At 43.0% G+C, this 12,434-nt stretch overlaps 1 protein-coding gene across 1 annotated transcript in view; it reads right to left on the bottom strand.

Moving 5' to 3' along the window:
• The window catches only part of CRYL1 (crystallin lambda 1), a 263,185-nt gene that overhangs the window by 153,766 nt on the left and 96,985 nt on the right, over positions 1-12,434 (bottom strand). Inside the window, exon 3 of the mRNA XM_044284099.1 lies at positions 2,748-2,874. Coding sequence (XP_044140034.1) covers positions 2,748-2,874 — 127 coding nt within the window. The remainder of the gene's footprint in view (positions 1-2,747; positions 2,875-12,434) is intronic.

The raw sequence follows: 12,434 nt of genomic DNA, 5'->3' as shown, positions 1-12,434 counted from the left end.
GAAATAAAATAAGTGCTTACAGAGGATGACTACCTGCTATTCATATTTTACAGATTGCTCTTTTTTAAATGCCTTTTAGCTGAGCTCCATTAGGTCAGACCTGTGATCTGTGACTACAATTTAGCTACAGAGCCTATGGGGAGTCCAAGGTCTGAAACACGCCCCCTGTCTTATCATTGGTTCAGACTGCTCCTCTCTACAGCTCTGCCTCCTCTGATTGGCTGCTGTCAATAAACATAAGACCATCACCAGGAAGTCTGAAGATTGAGAGCTGACTTCTATTGTAGCAGGAGCAGAACGATCATACTGATTACTAAACCATCACATATACTGAGGCGCCTCATCGCCCTATGTACAAGATTCTTTAAGGCCTCATGCCCAGATTTTTCATCCATGTGCTAGCTGCATTTTTGTGGACAGCGCGCTTTGAGTGCATTCACACGACCGTATGTATTTTGCCGTCTACAAAACTGAGATCTGCAAAATATTATGACGTCCGTGTGCGTTCCACCAGATAGAACATGTCCTATTTTTGGCCGCAAATGCGGATCATGGACCCAATGGGTCTGAGAAAAACCACATATGCAACATGAATACATACAGTCGTGTGAATGCCCCCTGACCCACTCATTTCCATAGGTTCATGCACACGTCATTGGTTTTTGTGGATCCTTGTGGCCGTTCAGCAAATTATAGAAAATTCCCTATTCTGTCCACATTCCAGACAAGAATAGTCAGCTGTGAGTGAGAAAGGAAAGTATTCGTATTTTGTGGATCTGTGGTTTGAGTACCGAAATACTTAAGCGGGTCATGTGCACGAGGTCCTAGTAAGGGGAGCCTGGGTTTTTTGGCCAACAAGAGTCTAGGCCTGTAACCATCCCAAGAGGGTATCCTCTACTCCCAGAGGACAGAAGATTTCATCAACATAGACAGGGATTCTTTACTGTAAAAGCTTGAGAGACCATGGAAGTCTCTACCAGAGGAGGTTGTGATGGCCTATTCACTGAACAGGCTCAAGAGGGACCTGGGAGCCTTTCTTGAAAGTAAAAACATTGCAGGCTATTTGTACTCGATTTCTAGATATGGGGCATTGATCCAGGAATGTATTCTGACCAGATTTGGAGTCAGGAAAGACTTTTTCTCTCTTAAGGGCTCATGCCCACGACCATGAACGGGCCATATGTCCCAGAGCAGCATACATCGTGCGCACGGGAGCGCACAGAATCTGAGGTTACTATGATACTATGGGCATCGGGCCGCCCACAAACTATTGTTCTGCACTCATATGAGTGCAGGACAGTAGTCCCGCAGGCGGCCCGATGCGCACAGTATCATAGTAACCTATGATTATGTGCGCTCCTGTGCGCACGATGTATGCTGCTCTGAGACATTTGGCCCGCTCACAGACCGTATGTCTTGGAGGGCATATGGTCGTGGGCATGAGCCCAAACATGGGGCAATCTGCCTTCCTCTGGATCAGCACGGTAGGATCATATTTTATATTTGATGGTCTTGTGTCTTTTTTCAACATTACTAACTATGTACCTATATGTACTGTGTAGGAGGGCCTAAGGCTTCACACTAGCGTTAAAGCCAATGTGCTGGCAGAGGAACGGCCCGCTGGGGTTTATCATATCTGACGTAGCTGGAAAGGGCCAGAGCACCGCCAGATCCCATTATAGTAAATCAGCTCCAGCTGGGAAAGGCAGTATCAAGAGATGCAAGATACAATGAACTCCTCTGTAAGAACAGCCGGCTGGAAAAGGCTACTGTAAAAACTTCAAATTAATTTTTAAATTTTTTTTACATTTCTGGCACGACAGGTATAATTTGCGAAACAGTGCAGCTCGGTCAAAAATAGAGCTCCATATAATGACACAGGAAGGGAGAACCATTAATCCCTGTGCTGCGACACAATCGGACACACCTGTATATAGATATTCAAACGAAAGGCAAAATCCAGCTCAGTCTCGCCGAGGTAAAATCGATACGTTATTGACGCGGTATAAAAATACATCCAGGAAAAACAATCTTAGGAAGCATTCACATGACCGTAAGTGTTTTGCGGTCCGCAAATTGCGGATCCGCAAAACACGGATGCTGGCAGTGTGCGTTCCGCATTTTGCGGACTGCACATGGCCGGCGCTATATAGAGAATGCCTATTCTTTTCCGAAACCGCGGACAAGAATAGGACATGCTCTATCTTTTCTGCGGGGCCACGGAACGAAACAACGGATGCGGACAGCACACGGTGTGCTGTCCGGATCTTTTGCGGCCCCACTGAAATGAATGGGTCCGCAACCGTTCCGCAAATTTGCGGAACGGATGCGGATCTATTTATACGGTCTTGTGAATGCTCCCTTAGTCTACATGTTTCGGGCTACTTAGAATGTGAGCCCTTACTCATGTCATGAGTAAGGGCTCGCATTCTAAGTAGCCCGAAACATGTAGACTAAGATTGTTTTTCCTGAATGTATTTTTATACCGCATCAATAAAGTATCGATTTTACCTCTGCGAGACTGAGCTGGATTTTTCCTTCGTTTGGATTTCAAGTTACCCGCATCCAGGTGCGCTTTTTTCTGTGCTCACAGCAGAGAAGGAGCAGGTGAGAGCAGCTTTTTTTCTCAATTGTTATGTGTATATAGATATTGTACTGGAAGCTACTGGACCATACTAAGGGTGTACAGATATCACATAATATGTCAGATCTACGGCATATACACTAAAGCAAACCCAGTATCTTACTTGAATGAATATGGCGCCCTCTAATGCCGACTTCAAATCACTGAAACCACTAATCAGCGAGATCTGCTCCTCAGGGTTCAGACTTCCCCTTAACATTCCTGATTTTCTCAGCTCTTCCATCTGTTTCCTAGAAAGGGTAAAAAAGAAAACTGTTAAAAGAAGAAAACTTCAAATTTCTTGTGTGCAGACACTATTTTATGAATCGAGCAGCAACCATCCACAGTGTATAAAGAGGTCTCCTGACTGGCTGTGCCCGTGAAAGTCTGAGCAAATAGATGTGACAGAGGATAAATAAGATGACAACGGTGGCATTCCACTCAGCAGCTTCATAGTCCCTTCAGGGCAGGATGCACAGTCACAGGGTCCACAAATCCCTCTTGGACCACAAGCTGTATGTCTTTTAGCTATTAGAGCAGGGTTTCTTAACTCCAGTCCTCAGGGACCACCTGCCGGTCATGTTTTCAGGATTTCCTTAGTATTGAGCAGGTGATATAAATAGTGTCCATGTATCAGGACTTACCACGGGTATTTATTCTGTGGGATACATTGTCAAATCATGACCGGTAGGTGGGCCCTGAAGACTGGAGTTGAGGAACACTGTATTAGGCCTCATGCACATGACCGTTGTGTGTTTTTCAGTCCGCAAATTGCGGATCCGCAAAACACGGATGGCGTCCGTGTGCCTTCCGCAATTTGCGGAACGGCACGGACAGCCATTATTATAATTGCCTATTCTTGTCCGCAAAACGCGGACAAGAATAGGACAGGTTATATTTTTTTTTTTTGCGGACCATGGAACGGAGCAACGGATGCAGACAGCACACAGAGTGCTGTCCGCATCTTTTGCGGCCCCATTGAAGTGAATGGGTCCGCATCCGAGCCACCAAAACTGCGGCTCGGATGCGGACCAAAAATACGGCCGTGTGCATGAGGCCATAGAGTGCTCATATCAGGAAAATTCACATGGCTCCCTTTACAACCTGGAAGCAGAATGTAAGCTGATATATCTTTACTAATAACTCTGTGTTGTGTTGACCCTCTGTTATTCCTATCATAATTTTTTTAATAAATTAACAACTGGGTGTTATCATTCACCTTGTCAAAGGGACATGTCCCTACATAGTTTGACACTGTAAGTACTGTTTGGACAGGGTGTAGGAACACACCCAACTGTTAACACAAACTGAATTTTTTTTCCGTTTTTAGGAGGAATATCAGAGGAATGGCATAAGGCCTCATGCACACGGCCGTTGGGCGGCTGTGGCCGTATGGCGGCCACAAACTGCCGGTCGGCAATCCACGGCTGCCGGCCGTGTGCAACACGCATCACGGATGCGGACCCATTCACTTGAATGGGTCCGCAATTCCGGAGATGCGGAACGGAACACCGGAAGCACTATGGAGTGCTTCCGTGGTGTTTCTTTCCGTTGTTCCGCATTGCAAATAAATATGACATGTCATATTTTTTTGTGGTGCGGTGAATGGGTCCGGCCCACTGCATGGATGTTGCCCATGCACTGGGGACCGCAATGCAAATGAGCCTCTAGGAGCAACGGGGGCGTTGCCGTTACACCTAGAGGCTCTGCTCTCTCTGCAACTGTTACACCCTCTGCACCTTGACTTTAAGAGAAGTCAGGGCCAGACATGATCCCGTTTACACTACCTGGTCCTATCAATCAAAGTGCAGAGGAAGCAGCAGTTGCAAAATGAGCAGAGCCTTTAGGAGTAACGGCAACACCCCCGTTGCTCCTAGAGGCTCATTTGCATATAGTAAAACTTCATTTTTCTCCGCAGTGCAGGCACATATGAACATGGGACCAACACAGATGTCTTCAGCTGCCAAGTGCACATGTAACAGGTCAGCCAGTTTCATAGGTACAAATCTGCTGACAGATGCCCTTTAAGAAATCTGCCTTGTTTTATTATTGAGCAATCCTGGTTTTAAAGATTATGCAAATAAGGGTTTAAGTGCACCCCACTCAGTGCACTTTAGCTACTTCGCTCAGCATTGCTGGCTATTCCCCCCGCCCCTTCCACTTGATAGATCCAGCCATCAATAGCACCTCCTCTTCTAGTCCTGTAATCTCGCACATGCAGAGCACAGTGCACTCTTGCTGTATAGGCAGTAGATCTGATTCACCCTGCCACACAGAAGACTACTGCGCATGCGCTGAGGGTGTAATGGTTGTTGCAAGCACAGGATTTCAGAGCCAGGTGAGAAGTCTCTTCTGATTCCTGGCTATGTCAATCAACTGGAGGAGTGATTGTGTCCAGCGATGCTGAGCAGAACAGTTAATGTGCACCAAGTGACTACGGCCCTCCCTCAGTGCACTTTAGCCTTATTTTCCATAATCTTCAAAACAAGAATTGCACAGCACAGTGGATCGGCTTAATAAAAGGTATGGTTTTATTCAGCAGGATCAGCCCTACCAGGCATTATGGCTGGTTAAATAGGTTGCTCTAGCTGACAGATGGTCTTTAACACCTTTAGGACCTTGTGATTTTCCGTTTTTCACTTTTTACTCCCTGCCTTTCCGGAGCAAAAACTTTTTTCACAAAGTTATCAAAGACAGTATCCAGAGGGCATGAGCACTTGCAGCAATGGGAAATACCCTTGGGCGCTTGCAAACTTATTAGTATATATCATCAAACTCAGTTTTTTCAACATCAGATTTACAGGAAAGGTACGATTTATTACCTGTTTATTTCACCTACAATGATGGCAGTTTAATATGTGTAACGTAGCTGACAGACTCCCTTTAATTTTCAATGGCATAGTACTGTCTTAATGCAAAAAAGGCAAAAATTCTGGAGGAAGCGTCCCTTTAACCCCTTAAGGAACGGGCTCATTTTCACCTTAAGGACCAGGCCATTTTTTGCAAATCTGACCAGTGTCACTTTAAGGGCTGATAACTTTAAAACACTTTGACTTATCCAGGCCATTCTGAGATTGTTTTTCGTCACATATTGTACTTCATGACACTGGTAAAATAAAGTCAAAATTTTTTATTTTTTTTGCATAATAAAATACCAAATTTACCCAAAATTTGGAAAAATTAGCAAATTTCTAAGTTTCAGTTTCTCTACTTCTGTAATACATAGTAATACCCCCAAAAATTGTGATGACTTAACATTCCCCATATGTCTACTTCATGTTTGAATTATTTTGGGAATGATATTTTATTTTTTGGGGATGTTACAAGGCTTAGAAGTTTAGATGCAAATCTTGAAATTTTTCAGAAATTTACAAAAACCCAATTTTTAGGGACCACTACAGCTCTGAAGTCACTTTGCAAGGCTTACATAATAGAAACCGCCCAAAAATGACCCCATTCTATAAACTACACCTCTCAAGGTATTCAAAACTGATTTTACAAACTTCGTTAACCCTTTAGGTGTTGCACAAGAGTTATTGGCAAATGGGTATGAAATTTGAGAATTTCATTTTTTTGCCTAATTTTCCATTTTAACCCATTTTTTCCACTAACAAAGCAAGGGTTAACAGCCAAACAAGACTGTATCTTTATTGCCCTGACTCTGCTGTTTACAGAAACACCCCAAATGTGGTCGTAAACTACTGTACGGCCACACAGCGGGGCGTAGAGTGAAAGGTGCGCCGTATGGTTTTTGGAAGCCAGATTTTGCTGGACAGTTTTTTTGACACCATGTCCCATTTGAAGCCCCCTGATGCACCCCTAGAGTAGAAACTCCATAAAAGTGACCCCATCTAAGAAACTACACCCCTCAAGGTATTCAAAACTGATTTTACAAACTTTGTTAACCCTTTAGGTGTTGCACATAATTTAATGGAAAATAGAGATACAATTTCAAAATTTAACTTTTTGGGCAGATTTTCCATTTTAATATTGTTTTTTCAGTTACAAAGCAAGGGTTAACAGCCAAACAAAACTCATTATTTATGGCCCTGATTCTGTAGTTTACAGAAACACCCCATATGTGGTCGTAAACTGCTGTACGGGCACACGACAGGGCGCAGAAGGAAAGGAATGCCATACGGTTTTTGGAAGGCAGATTTTTGACACCATGTCCCATTTGAAGCCCCCCTGATGCACTCCTAGAGTAGAAACTCCAAAAAAGTTACCCCATTTTAGAAAGTACGGAATAGGGTGGCAGTATTGTTGGTACTAGTTTAGGGTACATATGATTTTTGGAAGATTCAGCCCGCACAACCCCTAGCAGGTGCAGATTGCTATGGCGAAATACAGATACAAATGTAAAAACACAAAATGCAATTGCACACTGCAACCAGCACTCTGCCCTGCCTTTATGCTGGATGTTGAATAAGGCATTGGTGTACATTTTGGCCAAAGCGTAATAAGCCACTCACCACGTCAAGGTCACCTTCATGAGTGGTCCCTAACACTAGTTCCTACCTTTTATGGGCCATGACAGCCACATAAAGTCCAGGGAGCGCACGTACAGCATGCACGCCAAGCACACTCTGCTTTTAACCCCGTCCGGTGCCATTACAGCTTGTAATATGGCTGTCATGGCCCATAAAAGGTAGGAACTAGTGTTAGGGACCACTCATGAAGGCGACCTTGACGTGGTGAGTGGCTTATTACGCTTTGGCCAAAATGTACACCAATGCCTTATTCAACATCCAGCATAAAGGCAGGGCAGAGTGCTGGTTGCAGTGTGCGATTGCATTTTGTGTTTTTACGTTTGTATCTGTATTTCGCCATAGCAATCTGCACCTGCTAGGGGTTGTGCGGGCTGAATCTTCCATATTTTTTCTTTGTAGTACGTATTGGAGGCGTGGCGATCTCCAAGCAGTCAAGCACACCTGTCCAGTTAATCTGCCCCCTGGAGGCTGGTTTTAAAGTCAGTATAAAACTGAGTCTGCTTATATAGCACCTACCAGTAGCCATTAGGCTCCAGGAGAAGTATATAGTGGGCTCAGCATGCATGTTGGTACTTGCATCCCTGGATCCGATGAAAGCTGTAATGGCACCGGACGGGGTTAAAAGCAGAGTGTGCTTGGCGTGCATGCTGTACCTGCGCTCCCTGGACTTTATGTGGCTGTCATGGCCCATAACAGGTAGGAACTAGTGTTAGGGACCACTCATAGAGGCGACCTTGACGTGGTGAGTGGCTTATTACGCTTTGGCCAAAATGTACACCAATGCCTTATTCAACATCCAGCATAAAGGCAGGGCAGAGTGCTGGTTGCACATATGCTTTTTGGTTGCTCTATATTACACTTTTTGTGCGGCAAGGTAACAAGAAATAGCTTTTTTGGCACTTTTTTTTTGTTATTTACAACATTCATCTGACAGGTTAGATCATGTGGTAATTTTATAGAGCAGGTTGTCACGGACGCGGCGATACCTAATATGTATACAATTTTTTTTATTTATGTAAGTTTTATACAATAACTTCATTTTTAAAACCAAAAAATTGTTTAGTGTCTCCATAGTCTAAGAGCCATAGTTTTTTCAGTTTTTGGGCTATTATCTTGAGTAGGGTCTATTTTTTAGCGGGATGAGATGACGGTTTGATTGGCACTATTTTGGGGTGCATATGACTTTTTGATCGCTTGCTATTACTCTTTTTATGACGTAAGATGGCCAAAAATTGCTTTTTTTTTTTTTTTTTTACGGTGGTCACCTGAGGGGTTAGGTCATGTGATATTTTTATAGAGCCGGTCGATACGGACGCGGCGATACCCAATATGTATACTTTATTTTTATTTATGTAAGTTTTACACAATGATTTGATTTTTGAAACAAAAAAAAATCATGTTTTAGTGTTTACATAGTCTAAGAGCCATAGTTTTTTCAGTTTTTGGGCGATTATCTTGAGTAGGGTCTCATATTTGGCGGGATGAGATGACGGTTTGATTGGTACTATTTTGGTGTACATGCGACTTTTTTGATCACTTTTATTACCTTTTTTGGGAAGTAAGGTGGGCAAAATTTAAATTCTCATACTTTTTATTTTTTTATTTTTATGGCGTTCACCGTGCGGGGAAATTAACATGACCGTTTTATAGATCAGGTTGTTACGGACGCAGCGATACCTAATATGTGTGGTGTATTTTATTTTTTTAATTTTTATTCAGTGATAAATGTTTTTTTTTTTTTTTTATCTTAACTTTTTTCACTTTTAAAAAAAAATATTTGACCCAGACCCACTTGGTTCTTGAAGATCCAGTGGGTCTGATGTCTGTATAATACAGTACAGAACCTATATAGGTTTCTGTACTGTATTTTACTTACACTGAACAGATCTATGAGACGGGGAAGGGTGAGGACGGGGCTTCGGGGGGCTGCCTTGGGGCTCTCTCCCTCTCCATCGGGGGGCTGCAAAGGCACAGCAGCCCCCCGATCGGAGAGGGAGGGAGCTCCCTGCGCTGTTAACCTTTTCCATACAGCGGTCTGTACGGACCGCTGTATGGAAAGGGTTAAACGGCTGACATCGCATCAACGATGTCAGCCGTTTATACCAGATACCTAATGTACACCAACGATTATTCAATGGGAGGCGGGCGGGGGATCGCCTCCCGCAACGCCCCCACTGCCTGCGACACCCCCCCTGCACCACCCGCCACTATCAAATCGTGCAGGGGTGCAGAGGGGGGGGGGGAGAAATCTTGATTTTAGGCACTCTGAAGTTTCTGATCCCCGCGGTCAGGGACCGCGGGGATCAGAAACTGCAAAAAGCGCAGCAAACCGCAGGTCTGAATTGACCTGCGGTTTGCTGCGATCGCCGACACGGGGGGGTCACATGACCCCCCCTGGCGTTGTGACAGGATGCCGGCTGAATGATTTCAGCCGGCATCCTGTTCAGATTAACCCCTGGGGCGCCGGAATGCCGATTTTAAAGTTAGGACGTACCGGTACGTCCTTGGTCCTTAAGGACTCGGGGAAATAGGGCGTACCGGTACGTCCTATGTCCTTAAGGGGTTAAGCCCTGCACGTGTACTGTATTACATAATAACATGTTGCATTGTATTATTAACTAGAAACTGTCATCATTGTTTAGTATTGCAAACAATCACGGTGCTCACTATTTTATTGGATGCCAGGGCTTAACAGTCCAAACTGACAATTATCTCTCTGTGGTCATATTTGATTTACCGTAGATGAACTCGAGCAGGAGTGATAATAAACTGAACATGATGGACTTTGTCACTGCAGTGCCAGGCTGTGCCAGATACATTGCTACTGTATGTGAAAGATAGCATAAAATCTAATTTGATACAAGTTGGCTTGAACAATTTAGAGTCAGTTTGGGTTACCTTGCAGCTTGATAATCATAAGGCAACTAGTGTAGGTGTGATATATAGACCACCTAGCCAAGTCAAAGAATTAGATGATCTACTAGTTGAGGAAATAGCTAAAATGACATTGAAGGGGGAAGTTATCATTATGGGAGACTTCAATCTTCCTGATGTAAACTGGAAAACCAAAATAGCTAGTTCTGCTAGGAGTACAGATATTCTAAATTCACTACTGGGAATATCTCTACAGCAAGTAGTTGAGGAGCCAACCCGGAAGGAGGCCATTTTAGATTTAGTATTCACAAATGGGAATTTGGTATCTGATATTACTGTAGGGGAAAGCTTGGGATCTAGTGATCACCAGTCAGTGTGGTTTACTATAAGTACAGTGAGACTGAGTCACACCACACAAAAACAAAAGTTTTAGATTTTAGAAAAACTGACTTTTCTAAAATTAGATTAGTGGTATACGAGTCCCTATGAGATTGGAACAGTTTTAATGGAGTCCAGGAGAAATGGGACTACTTAAAAGTGGCACTATTGAAGGCAACAGATAATTGCATTAGGCTTGTCAGTAAAAGCAAAAGAAGGAAGAGACCACTGTGGTACTCAGCAGAAGTAGCCAAAATCATTAAAAACAAAAAGGATAGCATTTAATAATTATAAAAATAAAAACAAGGATGACAGGCAAATTTATATGATTAGGCAGAGAGAGGCCAAACAAGTTATAAAAACTTCTAAAGCACAGGCAGTAGAGAAATTGGCTCAGTCAGTGAAAAAAGGCGATAAGACATTCTTCAGATACATAAATGAAAAAAAGAAACTAAAACAAGGAATTACCAAATTAAAAACAAAAGAAGGAAGGTATATGGAAGAACATAAAGAACTAGCTGACTGCCTCAATGAATACTTCTGTTCAGTTTTTACAAAGGAAATGAAGGAAAAGGACCTCAGTTAGGAAAGAAGACTAATGAATCCTTTGATGCATGTGTCTTTACAGAGGAAGAGGTTCTAGGTCAGCTGTCTAAAATTTATACAAATAGGTCACAGGGGCCGGATGGGATACACCCAAAGCTATTAAAAGAGCTCAGAGGTGAACTAGCAAAACAATTAACAGATTTATTTAACCAATAACTGGCAACAGGAGTCGTCCCAGAAGATTGGAAATTAGCAAATGTTGTGCCCATTCACAATAAAGGTAGTAGGGAGGAATCGGGCAACTATAGGTCAGTAAGCCTGACATCAATAGTGGGGAAATGAATGGAAACCATACTTAAGGAGAGGATTGTGGAGCATCTAAAATCCCATGGACTGAAAGATGAAAAATAGCATGGGCTTACTTCAGGGAGATCACGTCAAACTAATCTGATTGATTTTTTTGATTGGGTGACTAAAATAATAGATGGCGGAGGTGCAGTAGACATCGCTTATCTAGACTTTAATAAGGCTTTTGATACTGTCCCACATAGAAGGCTCATCAATAAATTGCAGTCATTGGGCTTGGACTCCCATATTGTTGAATGGATTAGGCAGTGGCTGAGGGACAGACAACAGAGGGTTGTAGTCAATGGAATATATTCAGACCATGGTCTTGTTACCAGTGGGGTACCTCAGGGATCTGTTCTGGGACCCATATTGTTTAATATCTTTATCAGCGAAATTGCAGAAGGCCTCGATGGTAAGGTGTGTCTTTTTGCTGATGACACAATGATTTGTAACAGGGTTGATGTTCCTGGAGGGATACACCAAATGGAAAAGGATTTAGGAAAACTAGAGGAATGGTCAAAAATCTGGCAACTAAAATGTTATGTTGATAAGTGCAAGATAATGCACCTGGGGCGTAAAAACCCAAGAGCAGAATATAAAATCTGTGATACAGTCCTAACCTCAGTATCTGAGGAAAGGGATTTAGGGGTCATTATTTTAGAAGACTTAAAGGTAGGCAGACAATGTCATAGAGCAGCAGGAAATGCTAGCAGAATGCTTGGGTGTATAGGGAGAGGCATTACTAGTAGAAAGAGGGAGGTGCTCATGCCGCTCTACAGAGCACTAGTGAGACCTCATTTGGAGTATTGTGCTCAGTACTGGAGACCATATTTCCAGAAGGATATTGATACTTTGGAGAGAGTTCAGAGAAGAGCTACTAAACTAGTACATGGATTGCAGGATAAAACTTACTAGGAAAGATTAAAGGACCTTAACATGTATAGCTTGGAAGAAAGACGAGACAGAGGGGATATGATAGAAACTTTTAAATACATAAAGGGAATCAACAAGGTAAAAGAGGAGAGAATATTTAAAAGAAGAAAAACTGCTACAAGAGGACATAGTTTTAAATTAGAGGGGCAAAGGTTTAAAAGTAATATCAGGAAGTATTACTTTACTGAGAGAGTAGTGGATGCATGGAATAGCCTTCCTGCAGAAGTGGTAGCTGCAAATAC

The sequence above is a fragment of the Bufo gargarizans genome, chromosome 3 (assembly GCF_014858855.1).
Source record: "Bufo gargarizans isolate SCDJY-AF-19 chromosome 3, ASM1485885v1, whole genome shotgun sequence".
Taxonomy (NCBI): domain Eukaryota; kingdom Metazoa; phylum Chordata; class Amphibia; order Anura; family Bufonidae; genus Bufo; species Bufo gargarizans.
Note: the sequence above shows the minus strand (reverse complement) of the source record. Positions and strands in the feature narration are given on the sequence as shown.